Here is a 24,834-nt window from a genome sequence, read left to right as displayed (position 1 = left end):
AGTTCAGCATCAACAGCAACAATCAGTTGGCAGAGAAGGTCAGATTGCGCCTTCGATATGAAGAGGCTAAAAGAAGGTAATTGGGCTGGGGCTAGGGGCAGGATGGTTCCAAAAATAATAACTACTATTGTAGAATGCCCGCTCTGTGTTTGGCTTTTCACACACTTCGTCTTCTTTAATCTTCACAAAGATTATGAAGATAGTTATTATCATCTTTATATTTTCATCCTCTCTGAAATTGAGAGAGGAAATGACTCACCCAGGACACTTCATAAGATAGAGTGGAACTATGCTTTGAACCCAGATCTGTTTAATCGCAAAGCCGAGTTATCTTCCCACTTGCCTGTCTTGATTTCTGTAACCAAGGCTTTCCCATGATCCTATAAGCATTTTGGTTTGAAGGAGCACAACTGGAGTTTCAGCAACAGGCTAAAAAGATTATGGACACTACCCGCTTCAGTGTCTCCTGCACAGCTGGGAGCAAGCTGGGCTTTTAAGCAGTATAGACCTCTGGGATTTAGATGTTCTGTGGCTTCGCCGAACCCTAAGCAGTCAGGTTCCACTACCACAAATAAAATCAAAATAATAATCAAAGCTGACATTTTTAGAGCATCTGTTATAGGCCTAAACAAATTTTTTTTTTAATTACTTTGTTTTCTTTTTTAGAGACAGGGTCTCACTTTGTTACTCAGGCTGGTCTTGAACTCCTGGCCTTAATCGATCCTCCCACCTCAGCCTCCTGAGTGGCTGGGATTATAGGCATGCCCCACTACACTTGGCTGAGACTGTTTATTGTACTGAAACATTTGTGCATACATCTTCTCATTTAATTTTAAAAGCTACCTTATAGCACAGGGTCTCTCTTATTATCTCCATGTTAGAGAGGAAAAAGGTAAGACCAAGACATTTCATGACTATTCCAGATGGTAGAGGCAGAATTTGAACCCTGGACAATCGGGCTTCAAGTTCATGATCTTTCTGTACTCTGAGCCAGCGTTACTGGCAAAGAATGCCCTGGGCATTGTGCTGTGGATGGAAGCCAGGCACATTGCATCCATTCCTTCCTAGACTAAGTTGTCTAGCCTGTGGACCTTCTCAGCCAGGCCAGGTGAAGTATGGCAGTGCCCAGCTCTGCCCCTCTGCCAATTCTGTGTGAATAGTAGAACTCTTTGCGGAAATGACAGAAATCTGATAGAAACCAGAGAAAGCAAAAAAGGGAATGTATTGTCTTATTTAACTCCAAAGTCCTGAGATACCTAGTTTCAGGCACAGCTGGATCCAGAGACTCAGATGATATTACACAGACTCAGTCTTTCTCCCTTTCTTCACCCTGCTTGCCTTTATGTTGGCTTTACTCTATAGCAGACTTTCCTGTCAAAGTGACAAGGCAACTAACTCCCAGCAATTTGGAGCTTACACACTACCAGGTTAGCAATCCCTGCAGAAAGGGGACCTACCTTTCCCAATAGTTTTAACTAGCCTTGGGTTTGAGACTCCCTGCCTTTTTTGGGTGAACCAAGCATTGTTACAGGACAGCTAGGGGTGGGCAAAATTGGAATTCTCTAAAGATCTAGGCATGTGTCATGTTTCCAGCGCTGTGAAGGGTCAGCTGTATGGGAACCAGGTGACTTGAAAGTACGAAAGGAGTGGTTTCCCAAAGACAAATTGGAATATTATTAGCAAAAGAAGAACGAATTGAATACTGGTCAGGTAGAAAGAAACAGATGTCCTATGTACTATTTCAGCTCCCCCAGGGGTCCAGCAAAACAGCAAGACCTCTGTATTTGGACAGCCACTTCTTGTCCTCTCTGAAGGGGACCACTCTGAACCTTGGATCTGTTCCATCCTGCAGGAATGCCTATCTTACATGGTCAGTCCTAGAGACACTAAAGGACTGCAGTGTTCCCTCTGGAGTTGAGCCATTAGACTTCTCATCACAGAGCTTCCTAGCTCATCTGACTTTATCCAGCCTCTTGCTTCCCCCTTCTGCCGAAGCTCATTGTAGTGTAAAGGACAGAGCAGCTTGCTCAATGGGAAAGCAAGCTGCAGGACTTGAAAGAGGGGAAGGGAGGTGTCAGTAACGCAAGGAGAGTCTGATCATTGGATGTCAAGTTTTGTCACACATGCGTTTCTGAGAAGAGAGACTAGTTGTTTTTATCAGATTCTTAAAAGGATGTAAGGCCCGAAATTTAAGGAGCATTGGCATAGGGAAAGAGAAAGTACATCCAATAAATCATCCATCACTTCCCAATGTCCTGCGTATGGTGGAACCTCTGCCAGGCCTTACCATACCATTTCATTCTCAAAGTACTGGAGAACAGCAGCTACAAAGTTGTCTCAAAGCCAATCTTAATAGATTACTGTATACATGAATATAAATTTAAATAACTAACTACAGTCAGTCCTCTTACCCACAGGGATTCAACCAAGGATCAAAAGTATCCAGGAAAAAAAAATTAAAAATAATGCAAATTTTTAAATATAGTGTAACAACTATTTATATAGCATTTACATTGTGTTAGGAATTATAAGTAATCTAGAGATGATTTAAAGTATACAGGGCGATGTGCATAGGTTATATGCAAACACTGTGCCATTTTATATAAAGCACTTGAGCATCCATGGATTTTAGTATCTGGGGGAGGTCCTGGAACCAATCCCCTGCAGAAGTCAAGGGTCATGTGTGTAAGAATTCCTCCTGGGATACTTGGCTGGGGAACAAGCAAATCTAGCTAGGTTTCTCTACGTGGAATTTTTGCTACATATCATGGTGAATTTTGTCCCTAGCAGTGTTCTGATAAAGTAAGAAACGGGCCACATTGTCTGCAGGTAAGATTGAACTGGGAGTTCACAGTCCTCTGGTCTCAACAAGTATGGGCCACGTTTATGATTTGCAGTCTTAGGTGCATCATATCCTCCCTGGGCATCTGTCCAACTGGGTGAACAAACTCCTATCTTACCCTTTAGGGGTGGGGTGGCCAGGGCATGAGAGCTGATGGTACTTTGCAGAGGCCAAGTCCTAAAGGATGATGTCATGATTGTTGTTAGCTATTTGTAGCAGTATTCGTTGTTATACTGTGAATCTTATTTTGACCCAATGATAATAATACCGAGGGTCTATGTAACACCTGGCAATGTATAAAGGGCTCTTAATGCTGTGTTCTCACATAACCCACCCTATAGGTAACATATCATCTCTGCCTTGTAGATGAAGATACTGAGTCTTAGAGCAGTGAAGGGATAAGGCTGCCAGCTCTTTCCTTTAACTGTTATTTAGTGCCTGCAGTATACCAGTCACTGTGCTAGAAGCTTGTGATACCAAAATGATTTCTTGAGAAACGGTCCCTTCCATCAGGAAGGACAGAGCGAGCCAGGACTCCAACTCCAGGCCTTTGACCCCAAATCCACGGTTGTTCACACAGTGCCACTACCTCTCTCTGACTTGAGAATATGTGGTCAGTAGTTGTAGTCTTAGTGGTCCAGAACTGCCAGTGACTCAGTACTTGCTATGTGCCAGACACCCTTCCCAATCATTCTGATGAATGCGTTTTTCTTATCTTTATGGCCTAGGGAATTGGCCCAATGTTAACGTACCTAATAAGTGGTCACGCCAGGTCATAACAACAGTAGTGAGGACTTACTATGTGCCAAGTACAGTGCTTTGCAGGTTACAGATTATATCATAAAACTTTCACCAAAATGGCATGAGGAAAGGGCTTTTGTTATTCCCTTCAGAGAGCTGAGCAACTTGCCCAAGGCCACACAGCCAGTGGTAAGAGGTTAGTGCCTGGTGATGAATTCACATCTCTGTTGTACCAGGAACAGGGCAAGGACATTACCTTGTTCATGTCTGCACCCCATCCCTGCAGAGCCTACTTCCTCACTGGCACATGGTAGACACCCACATGTGTTTGTTTAGAAAAAAATAGGTTCCTTGAGATGACGTGCTGATCAAAGGAAGACAGCAACTGTCAAAGATTGCTCTGAGATGTCTGTTTCTTCATAACGTCTCCTGTTCCCGCAGTGCCATTAGGCACACCAGTCATGCTTGCTTTCTTGGCCCCCAGGATCGCCAACCTGAAGATCCAGCTGGCCAAGCTTGGCAGTGAGGCCTGGCCTGGGGTGCTGGACTCAGAGAGGGACCGGCTGATCCTCATCAACGAGAAGGAGGAGCTGCTAAAGGAGATGCGCTTCATCAGCCCCCGCAAGTGGACACAGGGGGAGGTGGAGCAGCTGGAGATGGCCCGGAAGCGGCTGGAAAAGGACCTGCAAGCAGCCCGGGACACCCAGAGCAAGGCACTGACCGAGAGGTGGGGCTGGGGTCCCAGGGTGTGTAGGACTCTTCTCTCACTGGCAGTCTGTCCTCAGCCCCCAGATGGCGGAAAGATGAGGGGGCTCCAGGTCCCTGGGCTCCACCCTGAGCACGCTGAGTTCAGAAATCTCTCAGATTGCCGACATAGGAAATCAGGAAAGATGATTCGCCATCCAGTGCACCAGCTACCCTGGTACTTTGCATGGTGAATCATGCTACCAAAAAGTCTGCTTAGGTGCAGGTGTTCAAAATGTATCTTCTGACTCAATTAAGCCACATAACTCTATATAATTTAAAGCAGTCATTTTCCAGTTTTTTGACAGTGATGCACATTTTATACTGTGACCTGATACAAGGTTCACAAAACAGTGCCTGCTCTTTCTACCTGTGATGTTCCTCTGATGTTTTCTCTCTTCTATTGCATTTTGTTTCGTGCAGTTCATGACTCACCAAATTGATTTCACCCCATGCTAGGTAAGGGGTTGCAGTTTGCAGTTTGAAAAACACTATTCTGGGTGGGAGTTGCAAACTGGCATGCTTATAGGAGCCAAGCAGGTCACAGAAATGCTGGAGACCCACCTGGCAGTGGTCTGTGTCAGACCAGAGTGCACAGACCCCACTGGTCTAGAGCAGGTGCTGTCTGTCTGCTGCAGCAAATGGGAGTACAGGCCTCGGGCTGCCAGAGCTGCCTGTACTTCAAACAAAAGAGTCGTTTGGATTTTTTATTTTTAAATATTGGGAACTAATCCAGAAGTTTTTTTCAAAAAATGCAAATCAGCCTCATCTATGGGCCTGATATAACCTAAAAGCCACTGGTTTATATTCTCTAATTTAGACCTTATCATAGACATTGTCTTTGTTTATTTCCTTCAGTGTTCCCACCAACCTCCACACCCACACTGCACCAAATGCAACACTGTGTTCACCACAGGCTTTACGCTCTCCAGCTTCAAGTTCATTCATTCGTTCTGTTCATCAGCCAATGTTTACTCATTCATGTGAGAAACCCTTTGCTGCACAGACTGTGTGTGCAAGGCAGTTTGGGGGATTCAGAAATTAACAAGACATGGTCGCTGCCCCATGACCTTTAAATCTATTATAGTTATTTTCACCATTTTTTCCCCAGGAGCCTTTATTCAGCAAGGTCCCTGCCCCTAAGGAGCTTAGAAGTGAAGCTGGTGATTTTCAAGTGTATGTGTGTGGTGTGTGTTTGGAATATGAGCAAGGGAATTCCTTTTTCTAGTGAAATCAGAGGAAGAAGCCCAGCTTATGAAGCAAGTAAACGTGCCTAGTGCCTCATTTGAAGCAGTCGGGAGTCCTAGAGATGCCTGTCTGTGCTCATTCTGTCACCCCACCATGGGTCTTCCAGGGAGCCTTCAAGCTCTAAGGCGCTCAGCCTGCAGTACCATCCTAGCAATTGAGTGAGCCCCACTTGCACATGGCATGGTGCCAGGTGGATCAGGTTCACCAAGTTCTCGCCTAGCTTCCCATGGCTTCAGAGATTCTCTTGACTCGTTGATGGCGGGAATCTCTCCCCACTAGTTGCTTAGAACTGCTAGCAGTGATGTCCAAAGTGTATCCATTTCCTCTCTTCCATTCTTCATTGGCAGCAGCAGCTGATTAGCCCTGACCCACTACCCGTTGGTGGGAGAAGGAGAAGGACAGAGCTTGAATAATTGGTGTTCTGCAGTCCTTGGAAGCACCTTGCTACAAGTCTTCTTTAGCACCATGACTCCATTATGCTTTCTCTGGGATTTTGTGCTTTGGGGATAAGGCCTGTGTCTATATGCCCACATGCCTTTAGTGTTTGTTGAAAGAATAAATGGTTAGCTGGCCTAGGCAGATCCTTACTAGGCCTCTGTGTATATCTCCTGGTCTTTATACCCATTCCCTGGGTCGCTCACTTGCTCCCAGACCCTATAATTGCCACTGGGAAGCCCTTAGCTATTCATTGTCCCCACAGCCAGCAGCTGAAGAGAACAGACTTATGGCAGCTTCACTCTTTGTTAGGTCGAAAGGAACACGCTTCTCACTTGCTGACTTTGAGCAAGTCATTGACCAATTTGGATATCACTTGCCTAATAGGGAAAAAGCAGGATACATTAAGTCCTCACTTAACATTTGTTAGTAGGTTCTTGGAAAACTGTGACTTTAAGCAAAACTACATACAATGAAACCAATTTTTTTCCATCAACTTTATGTTTTATTTCTATTTTTTTCGAGATGGAGTCTTGCCCTGTCACACAGGCTGGAGTGCAGTGGCACCATCTCGGCTTACTGCAACTTCTGCCTTCCAAGTTCAAGCAGTTCTCCTGCCTCAGCCTCCCGAGTAGCTGGGATTACAAGTGCGCGCCACCACACCCAGCTAATTTTTGTATTTTAGTAGAAATGGGGTTTCACCATGCTGGACAAGCTGGTCTCAAACTCCTGACCTCAGGTGAGCTACCTGCCTTGGCCTCCCAAAGTGCTGAGATTATAGGCGTGACCCACTGCACCCAGCTCCATCAACTTTATTAAAAAATGACATTATTTGATAACTTGATGTACATCATTTTACTTAAAGTTGCAGTTAGCAAGAACCTATCTACAATGTTGAGGATTTACTGTAATTACATTAAATACATGTATGGTCTGAAGGCAGGCAGTTAGACCAGGCTTTTCCCTTCTGTAAAATTGTTGGTTTCTTGAAACTCGAATTGGAGGCTCTTAGGAACCCCTAAGATATACCACATGTAGAAGCTCCCATCCTGTGCCAGGCGGTAGCCTATAAAATCTCATTTAAACCTCCCAGGAACCCTGAGGTTAATCCCCATTTTACAAATGAGGAAAGATGAGGCTCACCCGAGATCCCTAAGTGCCAGAGCTGGGATTAGAAGACCACAGGTTTGCTAGCCCCAGAGGCTGTGCTCACTTTAGGGTGCTTGCCACTCAGAAGGCCTTCTGTTGTTGCCTTCAACCCCATCTTTCAAAGGTCTGCTGGCTCCTCTGGAGTAGTGAGTTCACATAGCTAGTACAGGGAGGCCAGAACCTCCACTCCACTGCAGCTGCTGAGCGGGCAGCTCGGAGGGCCTGGTAGGAGAGTACTTGGGGCAAATGCAGTGGTAGGGAAGCTGGAGCGCATGCAGGCAGGCAGCCACGTGTGCCCTAAAAGGAGTCTAAGGAGGAAGCCCACAGGAATGGCGTACCATGCTCATGGCTGTGGGTCTCCCACAGTGGGGAGACGGGAAAGCCGCCCCAGCTGTCTTTGTGTCTGCAGCTGTTTCCTTCCAGCTCCATGTGTGTCTGTCTGTGTTCATCCTTCCGACTCTGGTATTCTGTTTCCCTTCTCTCTTTGTTTCTCATGTGTGTGTATCTTTATTTTTAGTGTCTCTGTTTCTCTCTTTCTCCCCTTGCTCCTCTTTCTCTATTCTCTCTCTCTCAAAATGAGATTATTATGCTCCTCATCTTTACACGACAGCCTCGCATTCAAGGTGCCTTTGAGGACAGGAATAGACACATCCAGGAGAGGCTGACTGCAGGACCTGCCAAACCCCGCTCACAAATCAGACTCACAGGCATCCGAACAAACCTCATCCTACCCTCTGCCTCCCCCTCCTTCCCGAGGGCCTTCCCCACTGCTCCCCAGACCTGGTGTGCAGTCATGCAGGATGCTCATTAGTGCACAGGCTCCCTGGCCCCACCCCAGGGACCGATTCTTCTGGCCTGAGATGCAGCCCAGGTTCTTACATTTTTAACCACCACCCAAGGTGCTGAGCTACAGCTTGTGGGGACTCCAGCCCCACCTTCTGGATCCTCTGCCTGCCTCCATGCTTGATGCGTTCTTGGCCTCCCAGCGTGTGCCAGGCATCACACATGTGTGCCATCTATCCTGCAAAACCCAATGCCACTGGGAGGTGGCCTCGGCACCTGTGCATTGCAGACCCCTCATCATCCTGTTGAGGCTTCATTGGGGACCCACATTTGCTCCCAGCCCACACCTCTGTGGCTTTTCTCCCACAGAGAAGAGGAAAACCACGGTAAAAATGATGAGCCTCAGCTGCTCCTTGATCCTGGACCTCAACTGTTCCTGAGCTTTCCTTTTATACTGGGTCAAGAGATTCCACAACCTTGTTCATTCTGTTGAAAGTCAAGGATTTTGTTCATTACGGGTTCTGTCTGTCAACCCACTCTGCACCCCCACCCCAGCCTCAGCCAGGACTCTAGAAGAACAGTGCCAGGGACTGAGCTGACCAAGAACCATGCCAAGGCCACTCTGCCTGCTGCTCCTGTTGTCTTTTCTGTAATTTCACAGATTCAGTTGCCCAGTAACAAGCCCGACCCACCCCTCAACACTTTTCCATTGTGTCTAGAGCAAGCTCTGGTCTTTACTGCGGGGCGTGTGCTAGGGGCTTGGGTGTGTGGGTAGACGGATGGCATGACTTGGCTTTTCCATGGAAATGAGCCCTTTCTAGGTTCACTTCCCAGTCCAGGGACCAGCTAGTCAGTCATCCCCTCTTCAGCAGGTTGACATGAGGGGATGGAGGCCAACAGTGGTACACACCTGTCCATGGAATGTATAATAACACGCAGGTGTTTCAGCAGAGCTCATAAACTCTGCCTGCTTCATCTGGAGAAAAAGTCATCCATTCAGCAAATATTGAGCCTGTCTACATGGTGGGCACTATACTAGGTGCTAGGTGCTGAGTGAGCAAGACACAGCCTCTGCCTCTCTGCCATCTCCCTGCAGTGCGGCAGCTTGCAAACCTTGGTGTGCCTAAAGATCACCTGGGAGGCTTGATGAAAGGAGAGATTTCTGGGCCCTACCCCGGGCTTCTTGATTCAGCAGGTCAGAGTAGGGCCCAGGAATGTGCATTTCAATAAGCACTCCCCACTTTCTGATGCAGATAGTCTGTGGGCCACAAGCTGAGAAAGACTAGTCTAGTAGACAGACGAGAGCAGCCCAGGTCATGAGTTTGTGAGGGCACGGGCTTATTTGATAGGGTCCTTTATTTTGTAGTGGACCCACTCCAGGGGTTGGAGAGCCATTCCAGGGACAAAGACACACCTGGAGTCCACCCAAGCTGCCCTCCATGGGGGATTTCAGGAGAGGTGGGGGCTGACATATGGTCCTAAAGCCAGAGGTCTCTTCCAAACAGAAGGATTTGCCTCCAGGGAGATAGTTTACTGAATGGGCTTTGGTGTCAGGCATGCCTGGGTGAAAATCTTTGCTTCTGGTTCTGTGACATTCCATCACGTCCACTAACTTCTCTCGACTCTCTGGTCCCATTCTCTCCAGCTCCTTTGCTGACTGTTGCCAGTCTACCCAACCTCGGAATGTTGTATGTACTCAGAGCTTGGTCCTAGACCTTCCCTTGTTTTCGATTCTGTATTTTGCCCCAAGATGGTGCATGAGTCTGCTAAGGCTGCCATAACAACGTACCACAGACTGACTGGGTGACTTAAACAGTGGACATTTATTTTCTCACAGTCTGGAAGGTAAAAGTCCAAGATCAGATGTCAGCGGGGTTGCTTTCTTCTGAGGTCTCTTCCCTTGGTTTGTAGATGGCCTCCTCCTCCCTCCGTTTCACATGGTCTTCCCCCGTGCCTGTGCCCTAATCTCCTCTTAGAAGGACACCAGTCATACTGGATTAGAGTTTGCCCTACTGACCTCATTTTACCTTAATTACTCCTTAAAAGCCCTATCTCCAAATACAATCACATTCGGAGGTACTGGGGCTTAGGACTTCAGAGTAGGATTTCAGGGGAACAAAAATCAAACCGGAGCAGATGGTAATCTCATTCAGGTGGTGATCCATCTGATAGGGACCGCCCCCCCGACCTTCATAGCAGCCCACCTGTTCAGCGTTCATACCCACATAGCCATAATAGAGCTCTTCTCGTCCCCCGGGTTCCCCTGCCTCAGCCTTCTCATCTTAGCAGATGCCATCTGCAGGTCCACTTGGGTGCTCATAGCAGTAACCACAGAGTCTTTCCCATTTACTCCCTCAGCCTCACCCGCTCCTGCAGCCTAGGCACTGTCTCTGTCTCTGCATTGCTCAAGCCTCCCCCATCTTGGTTACACCTCACAGCCACCCTTCCTGTGTTCAGTCTTCAGCCTCCTGCCCATTGTCCTCCCCACAGTCATGGTGACCTCAAGATGACAAGGTCTCTGCTAAAGCCCCCACTTGGAATGTTCTTTCCTCCTGCACTTTTCCTAGCAAACTGCTGTCCATTATCCACCCTTAAATTTCTCTACTAGTCAGGAATCTAACTGCTGCAAGAAACAGCCCCCAAAGTCTCTGTGGCTTCACACAACAGGCTTATTTCTTGTCCGTATAATGTCTTAATTGGGTATGTCCGGTTAACAGGCAGCCTTCCATGTGGTCATTCAGGAACCCAGGCTCTTTCCATGTGTGACACCTCCCCCTTTGAGTCCACGAGAGTCCATGCAAGAGACAGTGAAGAAGACACACCCACTTTTCTTAACTACTTGTGCTCATATCCCATTGGTCAGAACTTGGTCATATGCCCTGCCCACCCGGCTGCAGGGAAGGCTGGGAAAATGGTCCGGGGACAGGGCAGGGTACACACTGCCAGTCTCAGCCACAGACTCACTTGGCTGGAAAAGGCTTACCTGCCAGTTCAAATTGGGCCTCTCCTTTTGTGTTCTTTTCTACCTTTGTGTACTTTTTCTTCGTGGACCTTGTCATACACTATGTTAATTAGGTATTTGAGTATTTATTTAATATCGGTTCTCCCCAGTAGAGTGTAAGCCCCATAAGAACAGAAACAAGTCCTACTGTGCTCACTCACTACTTTATCCCCAGTGCCATGGGAAGGGTCCAGTACAAAATGGGCACTCAGTAAATATGAGATGAAAGAGGGAGGAAGGAAGAGAAGGAGGGTATGGTTGGGTGAAATCCTAATTCTGCCACTAATTCCACAGCTTTAGGTAAATTATACAACTCTAAGGGCCTCGATTTCCTCTTATGTAAAGTGGTAGAAATCATTCTTACTATGCACCATTATTGTGTGACTGAATTAAGGCAGTGTCCTAAGGTTCCTAGCAGAGTGCCTGATATATATATAGTGGGTGAGTGATACTGCAGTTATCATAGGATTATAATGTATGTGGATGCTCTAGCTCCCTGGTTGCCATGGTCAAATGCTTGCAGAAAGTTCTTGTGCCTGTGGGTTTGGGTGTACATGGGTAAGAGTGCATGCCTGTGCTTCCTTTCAGGGCATCCCTCTCATGCTTCCTCTCCCTCCAGGTTAAAGTTAAACAGTAAGAGGAACCAGCTGGTGAGAGAACTGGAGGAAGCCACTCGGCAGGTGGCAACTCTGCACTCTCAGCTGAAAAGGTGAGTGGTGGGCGGTGAGGCCACTGATCCCCTGGGCATGGCCAGACATGGGTGTCCCCAGTGTCCCAGCCCAGGCTCTACCCTTCGCTTGTCCTCCGTGGCTTGAGTGTGGACGTTTAGAAGCACAGCAAGTGGATTGTCAGCAGACTCGGGCGTGGCCTGGTGTGGCTAGGAATAGGGGTCTTGACCTCTCCGGACGGATAGCACAAAGAAGGCCCCAGGCAGGTACTAGGAAGTCTTAGGAGACTCGACTGGGTGTCATGGCTCACACCTGTGATCCCAGCACTTTGCGAGGCCAAGGTGGGTGGATCGCTTGAGCTCAGAAGTGTGAAACCAGCCTGGGCAACATGGCGAAACCCCATTTCTGCTAAAACTACGAAATTAGCCGGGTGTGGCGGTGCATGCCTGTGGTCCCAGCTACTCGGGAGGCTGAGGTGGGAGGATGACTTGAGCCTGGGAGGATGCTTACCGTGAGCCGAGATCGTGCCACGGCACTCCAGCCTGGGTAACTGAGCCAGACCTTATCTCCAAAAAGAAAAAAAAAGACTTAGGAAACTCACACTGCCACCTGCCTGTACAACGCAGAGAAAGTAGCCTCAGGCCTGGGCCTCCGTAAACAACAGTGCGTCACTGGAACCTAATAACAACATTTTGTTTCATTCGATTTTTTTCTAATGGTGGCCTTCTCTTTGTAGTAAGTGATACTGCTTTTCAAATTACACTTAGGATGTAAAGTTTTCTTTTAAGATAGATGTTTTAAAATATTAAAACAGTGAGTTGGGGTGGGCGCAGTGGCTCACACCTGTAATCCTACCACTTTGGGAGGCTGAGGCGGGTGGGTTGCCTGAGCTCAGGCATTTGAGACTAACCTGGGCAACATGGTAAAACCCCGTCTCTACTAAAATACAAAAAATTAGCCAGGTATGGTGGTGGGCGCCTATAGTCTCAGATACTCAGGAGGCTGAGGCAGGAGAATTGCTTAAACCCAGGAGGCGGAGGTTGCAGTGAGCTGAGATCGTGCCACTGCACTCCAGCTTGGGCGACAGAGCGAGACTCCGTCTCCAAAAAAAAAAAAAAAAAAGTGAGTTGATTTCAAGAAAGACATTAAGAAATTTTTATTTCATAGTGGATTCAACTATGAAAAAATACACAAATGCAATGTAGCCAATTGGAGCTTTGGGAAACAGATCTAGAGGAAAAACTGAACTTTTAAGGCAGCTAACTTGAGTCCAAAGCCCAGCTCTGCCATGTCTTGATTATATGGCCTTCTTGGGGTATCAGTTTTCCATGAAATGGGGGTGAAGGGTCTACCCTAGAGATTGCCAAGCAAGTCTAGTGAGATCATGGTGCTTTCCAGAGCCCAGCAGAGGGTCTCAGGGGGCCCTCTTCACTGTGTGCATCTCACTGTCCTTCCCCTCCCGGTATCCCAGTCTCTCAAGCAGCATGCAGTCCCTGTCCTCAGGCAGCAGCCCCGGATCCCTCACGTCCAGCCGGGGCTCCCTGGTTGCATCCAGCCTGGACTCCTCCACTTCAGCCAGCTTCACTGACCTCTACTATGACCCCTTTGAGCAGCTGGACTCAGAGCTGCAGAGCAAGGTGGAGTTTCTGCTCCTGGAGGGAGCCACCGGCTTCCGGCCCTCGGGCTGCATCACCACCATCCATGAGGACGAGGTGGCCAAGACCCAGAAGGCAGAGGGAGGTGGCCGCCTGCAGGCTCTGCGTTCCCTGTCTGGCACCCCGAAGTCCATGACCTCCCTGTCCCCACGTTCCTCTCTGTCCTCCCCCTCCCCACCCTGTTCCCCTCTCATGGCTGACCCCCTCCTGGCTGGTGATGCTTTCCTCAACTCCCTGGAGTTTGAAGACCCGGAGCTGAGTGCCACTCTTTGTGAACTGAGCCTTGGTAACAGCACCCAAGAAAGATACCGGCTGGAGGAACCAGGAACGGAGGGCAAGCAGCTGGGCCAAGGTAGAGAGCACCATGCCCAGAGGGTGGGAACCGGGAAGAGGGAAAGAGATACTGTGTGCTCAGAACCCCCAGTGATTATTCTAGTCTATATTTACTGATTGCTTTCTGTGTGCTGGGTCTTTGTATGGCAAGTATATTTATTCAGTGGGATATTTATTAACTCAGTATTTTTGAGGTCCTGTGCGAAGGGTTTTTGGTAGTAGATTCTGTCCTCCAACAGACATTTAGCACCTTATAAAACTAAGTGTCGGCCGGGCGCGGTGGCTCAAGCCTATAATCCCAGCACTTTGGGAGGCCGAGACGGGTGGATCGCGAGGTCAGGAGATCGAGACCAACCTAGCTAACACGCCGAAACCCCGTCTCTACTAAAAAATACAAAAAACTAGCCGGGCGAGTTGGCAGGCGCCTGTAGTCCCAGCTACTTGGGAGGCTGAGGCAGGAGAATGGCGTAAACCCGGGAGGCAGAGCTTGCAGTGAGCTGAGATCCAGCCACTGCACTCCAGCCTGGGCGACAGAGCGAGACTCCGTATCAAAAAAAAAAAAAAAAACTAAGTGTCAGGTCATCCTGTGCTAATGGATATACATGGATTCATCTATCCATTCATTCAACAGATATTCTGTGTGTCAGGCACTGGGTTGGTCACTAAGGATTCTGTGTTGAAGACACACAGGGTCCCTGTTCTCATGAAGCTTATGTTCAGATGGAGGCACAGGGAATGAACCTGCAACCAAACAAGCACTACAAAGGAAATAAAACAGGGAATGTGATCCAGGCTTTCAGGTTGGAGGTGGGACTGCCGGGGCAGCTTGGGTTGTGAAAGAAGATGACATTTGAGGGTATCTCGAATGGTGAGATGGAGCCAGCCTTGGGAAAAGCAAGAGCAAAATCTCTGAGGTCAGAGCAAGGAAATAGAAGGGGAGCCAGGAAGCCATGAGTCAGAGGTAGGGGTTACCAACGAGGCTGGAGAACTAGGCAGAGTCCAGATCCTGAAAGGCCTGGTGGGCTATGCTAAGGAGTTTGGATTTTATCCTAATTGCACTGGGGACCCATGTGACTGTTTGAAGCTGGTAATGATATGAGCCGACTCCCATTCATTCTGCATGGGGTCAGAAAGAACACTTTGGTGGATGTTGGTCGGGATTTAAGTTGGAATCTTCAAAACAGAAGATGATGCTGACATTGACAGCTAAGATTTATTAGGAGAAAACCTTTTTATCTTTAGCAGCAACCACATAATAAATCATAATAGTTAACGTATATTGGGGATGTATTATGAGTTGGGCAATGTGCTTAATATATGGTGAAATTGGTTATTTCTATTCTGTCCATTTCACTGATGAGGAATTGGAGATCAGAGAGGTGATGTCACTTGCCTTAGGTCACCCAGCCAGCAAGCGAGGAAGCAGGGATAGGAACCTGAGTCTTTCTGGCCCCAGAACCCAACCCCTTTATTGTCATGCCTTAGGCTGAGAGGCAGTTCAGCGTGTACATTCATGCCAACTCCTGGTACTTGGGGCCCCACCAACCCCATCTGGCTCTGGGTGTGAAGGTCAGGACTGAGTAGGGTGCTCAGTAAACTCATCTGGGCCTCGGCTTTCCTGGCCACAGTAATAATAGCTCACAATAATCATAGCTATGCTATATAGAGTACAGGTGTTTAGGATTCAGGTACTTCTGTGCATATTTACTCATTTAAGCCTCACAACACCTCTGGGAAGTGGGTGCTATTTTTTCTTTCTTTTTTTTTTTTTTTTTTTTTTGAGATGGAGTGTCACTCTGTAACCCAGGCTGGAGTGCAGTGGCGCCATCCTGGCTCACTGCAACCTCCACCTCCTGGGTTCAAGCGATTCTCCTGCCTCGGCCTACCAAGTTAGCTGGGATTACAGGTGCATGCCACCATGCCTGGCTAATTTTTTGTATTTTTAGTAAAAACGGGCTTTCACCATGTTGACCAGGCTGGTCTTGAACTCCTGACCTCAGTTGATCCGTCTTGGCCTCCCAAAGTGCTGGGATTACAGGCGTGAACCACCAAGCCCTGTCCCTTTTATCCCCGTCTTAAAGATGAAAAAAGTGGGGCACAGTGAGGTTAAAAGACTTGTCTGAGGTTAGTCCCACAGAGTGAAATGGCAAGACCAGAACTGGCACAAGGACCGCCTGCTCAGAATGCACACTATTATCCATGTGCCGAGTTCTGTCTACAAAAAGCTTGTGTTCCTGGCTCCAGGTGAGGCCAGCTAGAAGCAGCCAGACCCATATTAGCCTTGTGGCTCCAGGCATGGGCAGGAGTGCTGCTGCTGTGCCCAGAATTGTCCATTTGTGTGCAAGGGCCAGGGGGAGCATGGTAGGGAAATGAGGTTTCCTTGTTAACAAAGGCTTTGAGTGCCGGTGGTTTCCTTAGAAGAGGAGCCGGGAGATCCCTGGATTTCCCTCATCAGGAAGGGAGTCTTGCTGAGTGCTCTCAAAATAAAAGCAAGCGCCCTACTATAGCAGGTGGCAAGCTTCAGAAAATTGTTCCCTGGAGAGGAGGGGGTACAGGTGGAATCTCTAACGAGGCTCAAGGAGCGTGCCTCTGATGGCAATATTAAGCCAAGTCAGGACACTCAGACCCCAGCTATGTCCTGTGAAGTGACCCCCTTCTCTCCCCTCCCCAGCAGTGTCCTTGGGGCTTGTGGGCCTAAGACAGCACATTAGGCTGGGTACACACAGGTCTTGGGATGGCATTTCCTTCATGCCATCTCCAGAAGCCTTCCCTACAGCGAGCAATGCCAGGCAGAGCTCAGACGCTAAGCAGGTTATGTGATTAGTGCTGCTGTTCGGTCAGCAGACAAATTAATCTCCTTAAGTGGTTTAGTGGAGGGTGGAGATGCGTGGGTCTGAAAGCAGGAGGTCTCCACGGGCTCAGCAGGCTCGGCTTCCCCATCGCCAGCACTTGCCATCTCCCAGACCCGTCTTGTCACCCATCGCCATCCCCAGCCTGCCATGCCCCGGACTCTGTGCCCCTCAATGCTGCGAGCCCTTGCCCTTCTCCAGTCTGTCGCCAGGTGCTCAGAGGTGTTAGCTGTGAGATTGTAAGATCTGGATCTGGCCTTCCCCCCTGCAAGGAGGGCAGGAACTGTCTTATTCATCTTTGTAGTTCCGAACATGGCAATGGGCCTGGCATATCGTGGGTGTTCATTACTTGGGCAAGGAAGGAATGTGCAGCACGTGTTGAGTGCTTAGTTATGAGCCTCAGATCAGAGACTTTCAAGGGCCCCTGTTAAGGGTAGGGAAGAGGAGGAGCTGAATTAGGAGTGGAAAGGGATAGGCAGTGGAAGAACGGGTGCTTAATCTCTCCCTTCTCTGTCCTGAGAGTCCAGGGGCTGTTATTTTGCCCTAGGTGGGTAGGGATGGATCTATTAGGTTGGTGCAAAGTAATTGCGGTTTTTGCCATTGAAAGTATAGATATCCACAGTGATAGGAACAGTAGTGGCAATAAGGATAGCTGTAATGAGTTGTGTAGAGCACTTTGCATGCCTGCACCAATCTCTATATTAAGGACTTCCCCTATAATGTCTCACTGAGTCCTCCCAACTTGGATAATAATAAGTAGGTATTATTATCCAAGTTTTCCAAATGAGGCATCTGGGGCTTAATAGGATTAAGTCAGTATCTCAAGGTCATGAAGGAGTAAGTGGTGGAACTGGATTTGAATCCAGGCAGTTCGACTCCAGAGCCTGGGATGGTAAAACACAAAATCACATGTGACTCCTTCCATCACTCTAAAGCAAACTTTAAAACATTTTTTTTTTGCTTTAGCGTTTAGAGGTGGTTGGAATTTGGTGGAACCATCTTTCATCCTTAGATAGTGTATCAAAATTGGGAGTTCAGGCTCCCCAAATCCCAAAGTGTTGGGATTACGGTGGCTCACGCCTGTAATCCCAGCACTTCGGAAGGCCAAAGCAGGCGGATTTCTTGAGACCAGGAGTTCAAGACCAACCTGGGCAATATGGCAAAACCCCATCTCTGCAACAAAATAATAATAATTTAAAAATTATCTGAGTCTGGTGGCACATGCCTGCAGTTCCAGTACTTGGGAGGCGGAGGTGGGAGGATCACCAGAACCCGGAGTGGTCGAGGCTGCAGTGAGCCATGATCGTGCCGCTGCACTCCAGCCTGGATGAGTGAGACCCTGTCTCAAAAACAAAACAAAATTGGGAGTTGCAAAGACAGTTTTCTGGTTCCTGAACCTGACTTTCCATTTTCCTTCTCTAGCTGTGAATACGGCCCAGGGGTGTGGCCTGAAAGTGGCCTGTGTCTCTGCCGCAGTATCGGACGAGTCAGTGGCTGGGGACAGTGGTGTGTACGAGGCTTCCGTGCAGAGGTGGGTGTCTGGGTGCTGGCTCTCTTTGTGGCCATGTAAGCCATGAACTCTGAATATCCAGAGCCTAGGCCTGTGGGCTGGCTTAGGTTTTGGCCCCTACAGTGTGTGGGAGGAGCCCCAAGAAGGCGTGACCCCACCTTCCTCTTGGCAGACCAAGGCACAGACAGCATAACTTCTCCTGGGGTTAGAGATGCTTCGGGTTTAGGGGAGTGCTAGTTCTGTGGTAGCTACGAAAAAGGTGTATGGCTAAGGAGTAAGCACTAGAGAAAGGCCAGGCACCTTAAGAGAGGAGTCCAAGCTGGGCATAGTGGTGTGAGTCTGTAATCCCAGCTACTTGGGAGGCTTCAATGGGAGGATCACTTGACACCAGGAGTTCGAGACCAGCCTGGGCAAACTAGTGAGACCCAATCTCTAAAAATTTTTTTTAATTAAAATTTAAAAAAGGACCTGGAGGGAAGCTGAGCAAACCCCAACTTTCCTTCCTGGGGATGTAACCCCAGCCTCCCAAAACAGTTTGTTCACTGCAAGGAAGCCTAACTCCTCCTCCCCTGTTGCCTTTCAGACTGGGTGCTTCAGAAGCTGCTGCTTTTGACAGTGACGAATCGGAAGCATTGGGTGCGGCCCGAGTTCAGATTGCCCTGAAGTAAGTGACAAGGACGATGAGGATAGAAGGAACGGTCTGTGTGGGGTCCCTTCTTCATCCGCAGCATTCCCCTGCATTTACCTTCACAGCCGCCCAGGGTGGAAGGCAGCACCAGCAGGACCTGCTGGCCATTGCAGCTTCTTAACTGAAGGGACACCGATTCGTTCCTCACCTCCCAGCCGCCCGCTTTACAGATAGGAGAAATGAGGTTTTAAAAGACCTTATGACTTGACCCAACTCACAGAGCTGGCTGGTGGCAGAGCCAGGACCGGGACTGAGACCTCCTGCCTCTCAGCGTGTTTGTTCATTGTTGCTGTGGCTTTTGTCTTTCCATCCCATCTAGGTTTCATTGATTAGGATGGAAGTTGATCACTGGGGGCTGCAGCCCAGATTGGGTCAATACACACATGGTTGCTCTTTTTGTTTTCTCTTGTTGGGGGATGATCTCAATTTTATTTTTTATTTTATTTTTTATTTTTTTGGAGACAGGGTCTCACCTGTCACCCAGGCTGGAGTGCAGTGGTGTGATTTAGCTCGCTGCAACCTCTGCCTCCTGGGTTCAAGCGATTCTCCTGCCTCAGCCTCCCAAGTAGCTGGGATTACAGGCGTGTGCCACCACGCCTGGCTAACTTTTATATTTTTAATAGAGATGGGGTTTCACCATGTTGGGCCAGGCTGGTCTCAAACTCCTGACCTCAAATGATCTGCCTGCCTCGGCCTCCCAAAGTGCTGAGATTACAGGCATGAGCCACCACACCTGGCCTTCAGTGTTTTTTAATAGGAATTAGTTGACAACATTACCATATCATGAAATTTCACCCACATTTATGGGTTCTTTTTAAAAATTCAGACAACTGACTGGGCGCGGTGGCTCACACCTGTAATCCCAACGCTTTGGGAGGCCAAGGCAGATGGATCACTTGATTCCAGGAGTTCAGGACCAGCTCAGGAAACATGATGAAACCCCATCTCTACTAAAAATACAAAAAATTAGCTGGATGTGGTGGTGCACATCTGTAGTCCTAGCTACTCAGGAGGCTGAGGTGGGCGGATTACCTGAGCCTGGGAGGTCGAGGCTACCATGAGCCCTGATCGTGCCACTGAACTCAACCTGGATGACAGAGTGAGACCCTGTTTCAAAAAAAAAAAATTTTTTTTGAACAATTGACAGCTCTAGCTCTACATCCCTGCATGGCAGCAAAGCACTGAGCCTATGCTCTTGAGCTCACCATAGTCCCCAGGGCAGCCAAGAGCCACGTCCTGTGACTTTTAACAGAGAAGGAATGAGAGAGATGAGTGTGTTATTAATAGGTACTTCATATGCCCCTTTTCATTTCAGGTATGATGAGAAGAATAAGCAATTTGCAATATTAATCATCCAGCTGAGTAACCTTTCTGCTCTGTTGCAGCAACAAGACCAGAAAGTGTGAGTATGTAGCTGGATGGGTGTGTAGCATACTGTCACCCTCCGGAGTCACCCCTGGGGGTCACTTTTCTGCCCTGTCCTGATCCAGTTATGGGCCATGTCAAGACACTGTGGGTTTGTAATGCATATGACTATGATGATAAATGTCAGTGCTGTGCATGTGAATACAGGCACAATGGCAAGCACACCAACTGTAAAGACAAGCACTCTAGATGACTGTGTGAATTCCTGCCCTATTGCATGCTGAGCACCTGCTGAATGCCAGCTGTAGGAATGGGGTGGTGAGCAGATCCTTCCTGGGCCCTACCCTCCTGAACTTTGAGCCTCATGGAGAAAAATGGTCACAGTCTGTTTTATCTTCTCCTAAGCTCAAGTGTTTCTTGCAGAGAGAGGTGGGTCTTCTCTTTCCAAGAGTCAGCACTAGTCACTGTGCTTCTCTTGGAGGGGTGTGACTGCGTGTTACCTTGATGCTGATAGGATGCAAACACCTGCTCTGTCCGCATGCGGGCTCCTCCCATGGTAGATGGGTTTATCCTTTATTGCACTCATCTGCCTACAAGTTTTCTCGGATCATAAGGCCCAGAGGGTGGCAACAGAAGCTTATGTGTCTGTGGTCTACACCCAGCCAGCCTGTGAGGGTGGCGAATATGGGAAGAAGGAAGGGCAGGAAGGCGGACAAAACAGAAGGAAGACAAGATGGGATGCTTGGGTCGTTTTCAGTCTTTTGCCCACCCAGATGGTGCCAGGCTGAATAGCCTTCTCCATAGCTCACTGGTACTCAGGCAGGGGTATCTGTGGGATGATGCCTAGAAGTGAAGGGTCTGGACCAAAGGACAAATGCATCTGGAATTTTTTTCGATTTGTCAAAGTTTCTTCCAGTGTATGGGGCCTGATTCCCCAGATTCCTCACTTCTACAAACTCTCATCCACTGTTGTTTGCTTAGGGATTTCAGCAGCTGTTTAGTCCAACACTTTAGCCCCAGACATGGACTGACCCAAGGTTTCCTGCGGTTCTGTCTCCCTCTAGGAATATCCGCGTGGCTGTCCTTCCTTGCTCTGAAAGCACCACCTGCCTGTTCCGGACCCGACCCCTGGATGCCTCAGACACTCTAGTGTTCAATGAGGTGTTCTGGGTATCCATGTCCTACCCAGCCCTTCACCAGAAGACCTTAAGAGTCGATGTCTGTACCACCGACAGGAGCCATCTGGAAGAGTGCCTGGTAAGGGCCGTGTCTGTCTGGCTGGCTGGCTGGCCTTCTGTGTTTATGGAGATTGGTCCACTCTGAGCTTCAGGAAGAAGGCTTGAGGGAGACACATTGTGCTATCAATCAGGCTCATCTTGGAGTCTAGGCAGCAAGGCTTCCACAGGTGAATGTTGTTCTCAGACTTAGGGTAGGAGGGAAGGAAGTCTTTCACGAGAGGAAGAATAATGGACCTGAAAGTGCCTTTTAAAACTGCCAGAACCTGGAAAAAGCCGCATGCCGCAGCTTTACTATACAGCATGAGAGATTAGATAAGCACAGACTATGGCTGTGTGGTAGCTTTTATCTGTAATCCCAACCCTTTGGGAGGTCAAGGCCAGAGGATCGCTCAAGTGCAGGAGTTCGAGAGCAGCCTGGGCAACACAGCAAGACCCCATCTCTACAAAAATTAAAATTAGCCAGGCTTGATGGTGCATGCTTGTAGTCCTAGCTACTCTGGAGGCTGAGATGAGAGGATCCTTTGAGCTGCAGTGAGCTGACATGCCACAGTATTCTGGCGTGGGCAACAGCAGAACCCTGTGTCAAAAAAAAAAAGCACAGAATAATGAAAACAAACACATAGGCCTTCACATCCCACCTTTACCACTTGCTGTATAGGTGGATGACCTTGGGCAAGGTACTTAACATCTCTGATCCTCATTTTTCTTATCCATAAAATGCAAATGATAATGCCTCCATCATGCCCACTGGAAGAATCTTTATAAGGATTGAGATAGCACCCGTAAAGCACCATTCAAGTGTCTGACCCACAGTGGGTTGTCATTGAATGGGGCCATTGCTAGTCTCCTCCCTGAAACTGACCTCCTCTGGCTTCCATCTGTCACTGCATTGGCAGGAGTCAGGACTGGGAATGAAGTAGCCCAGGTACATTGTATCCTAAGAGACAGGCAGACCCAAGTGCAGACAGATACTCAGCTTTCCCGTCTGTAGAAGGGGGATTTATATAATAGCTAACTCGGGCTTACGATGTACAAGTGAATTAAAAGAAGTAAAGGGCTTTGTTAACCCTGATGCCATTTAGTGTTAGAGTATTTCATTGATAACTCAACTGTGAGCACAAAGGAGCCCAAGCATGGACATTATACCTAGAAGGTTGCTCCACTCATGCTCAGATCTGCACTGGGAGCTTGTTGTGTCCCCACCCCTGTGTCTGCGGCTGGGGATTCAATGGGGAACCAAACAGACAAGGCGCCAGCATTGATGGCTAAGATGTAAACAAACTGTGAGGAGGGCCGTGTTGGAAATGGATGGGTTGAAGTGATGGAGGAAAATGTGGGATGCGTGCAAAGGGAAGAAGCAAGATGTATACACCTCTCCAAGCCTCTCCTGCCTCCATGTCTGGAAGCTGGAATGTGGAGCTTCTCACTGCCTTCTCGGAGGGCTCACCCCTTTCTCCTGCTGTAAATCACAGGCGTTTGCCCAGAGAAGGGAATCTCTTTGCTCTCCATCCTTGCCTGGATCTTCATGCTCTGTAAAACCTTCTCTATCATGGCATTGTGGGGCCACATCTTTGGATTGTGGCCCGGGGCTGTCTCCAGGCTTGCCCTTCCAGCTGTGTCTCCTCACAATCTTCAATTCTCTGTCTCAGTTCCCTTATCTGTAAAATCTGGCTCATACTGCCTTCCTGGAGGTGGTTCTCTGAAGACTAAACAAGGCGCTAAAGCAGAGCTTCAAACTGTGCCATGCACACAAGTTACCTGGAGCTCTGGCTGAAATGCAGATTCTGATTCAGCAAGTCTGGAGCAGAACCTGAGATTCTGCATTTCTAACAAGCTCCCAGGTGAGGCCAATGATGTTGTTACTGACAATAATGCAATAATTAATGCCAGTAGGATGCAGTTTATGTGGCAGGCACTGAGCTAAGCTCTTTACATGCATTATCTCTGTTTTTTTTTTTATTTTAGACTGAGTCTCGCTCTCAGTCTCTGGAGTGCAGTGGCGTGATCTCGGCTCACTGAAACCTTCACCTCCCAGGTTCAAGCAATTCTCCTGCCTTAGACTCCTGAGTAGCTGGGGCTACAGGCGTGCACCACCATACCCGGCTAATTTTTGTATTTTTAGTAGAGGCGGGGTTTCGCCATGTTGCCCACGCTGATCTTAAACTCCTGACCTCAAGTGATCCGCCTGCCTCCGCCTCCTAAAGTGCTGGGATTACAGGTGTGAGCCACCACGCCCAGCCCATTATCTCTATTGATCCTCACTCCAACCTTGCAAAATAGGTAGCATATTCCAGTGGAGAAACTGAGGCACAAAGAGGTGAAAGACAGTTAGGAAAGTGGCAGAAGCCATATTTGAACCCCGGCGGGTCCACCTCTGAAGTCCACACACGTCAGTGCCTCTGTGCTGTCTTTTTGCCAGCACAGGGCTCCCTGGAGCCCAGAGGTGGGGGTGGTGACTTGAAGGGGTTGGCAAGCCTGGTCTCCTCCAGCGAAGCATTCCCTTGGCTCTGGGCATTCCTAAACGAAAAGAGGCTAAATCCTATTTTCTTCTCCTAATTGGATGCCTTTTATTCCTCCTTCCTAATTGAAGTCTGGTCATTGCTAGTTGCCATGGCAGCAGCCAAAGCGCTCATCTCACTGTGGCTTGTCTTTGCCTGCAGCCAATGGGAAACCTCCTTTCCCGTATATGGTGGGGACATGGAGTGTCAGGCTGTCGTATTTTGGTGGCTGGAGGAGAAGAGGAAGTGAGATGGGAGGGAAAAGGGCCTGTCCGCTCCCACGCAGAGACTCTGGGCAGCAGGGTGTGTGGAATCCCCAGTCCGTTTTCAGCCAGGCAGCAACAGCATCTGTACTGAGCCGAGTCTATGTGTCTACCAGTGGGCTAAGAACTTCGTGTGCAGTATCTCATTTAATCTTCGTGATGGCCCCAGGAAGATAAGGGATCAAGGCCCAGAAAGGCGAAGTAACCTGCCAGGTCATCCAAGGAGAAGATGGCGAAGCTTGGATTTGAACAGAGACTCCAGCTTCCTTATGTGTAGCCATCACACCATGCCACTTCTCAGGGGGTTACTATGAGTGTCTCTCATGTCCCCAGACCCAGATTACAGGTTTGGAGGACTACACAGCCCACCTTCCCAATATTGCAGGCAACAGTACCACCAAATGCCCTAGCATGGCATCGCAGGGGGCCTAGTTGCCCACTGCTCTACTGCTGCATTCAGTGCCACCCAGCCCAGGCTCTCTCAAGCTAGCCTGCTTCTCAGGCCCCACTTACGTCCCATGGTTCACCATTACAACCGTTCCCTTGCTCCCTCTCACTTTGGCATACTAACTTGGCAAAACCCCAGCCCTGTCAAAGCGAGCTCTCCACCCCCTCCTCTCCAACTGAGCAACTGGAAAAAAAATGCACACAACCACTCTGTATGGTGTCATTTGGAAATGGTAATCACTCACTTCCCATGAGCCCTGAATGCTGCCCAGAAATTATACTGTATCTCCCTGGATGATTTACTCACCCACTCATCACAATGACTAATTCATACTTCTCTCAGGGAGAGAAGACAGAACAGACTCAGAAGAGGGCCC

At 48.6% G+C, this 24,834-nt stretch overlaps 1 protein-coding gene across 10 annotated transcripts in view; it reads left to right on the top strand.

Moving 5' to 3' along the window:
- The window catches only part of WWC1 (WW and C2 domain containing 1), a 172,739-nt gene that overhangs the window by 113,021 nt on the left and 34,884 nt on the right, over positions 1 to 24,834 (top strand). For all 10 annotated transcript variants that reach the window (XM_010358200.2, XM_010358199.2, XM_010358196.2 and 7 more), the window contains exons 8-15: positions 3 to 76; positions 4,068 to 4,310; positions 11,563 to 11,652; positions 13,083 to 13,618; positions 17,871 to 17,979; positions 18,542 to 18,622; positions 19,962 to 20,048; positions 21,076 to 21,268. In XM_010358200.2, coding sequence (XP_010356502.2) covers positions 3 to 76; positions 4,068 to 4,310; positions 11,563 to 11,652; positions 13,083 to 13,618; positions 17,871 to 17,979; positions 18,542 to 18,622; positions 19,962 to 20,048; positions 21,076 to 21,268 — 1,413 coding nt within the window. The remainder of the gene's footprint in view (positions 1 to 2; positions 77 to 4,067; positions 4,311 to 11,562; positions 11,653 to 13,082; positions 13,619 to 17,870; positions 17,980 to 18,541; positions 18,623 to 19,961; positions 20,049 to 21,075; positions 21,269 to 24,834) is intronic.

The sequence above is a fragment of the Rhinopithecus roxellana genome, chromosome 3 (genome assembly GCF_007565055.1).
Source record: "Rhinopithecus roxellana isolate Shanxi Qingling chromosome 3, ASM756505v1, whole genome shotgun sequence".
In the NCBI taxonomy this organism is placed as follows: domain Eukaryota; kingdom Metazoa; phylum Chordata; class Mammalia; order Primates; family Cercopithecidae; genus Rhinopithecus; species Rhinopithecus roxellana.
This window is presented reverse-complemented; position numbering and strand designations above follow the sequence as displayed.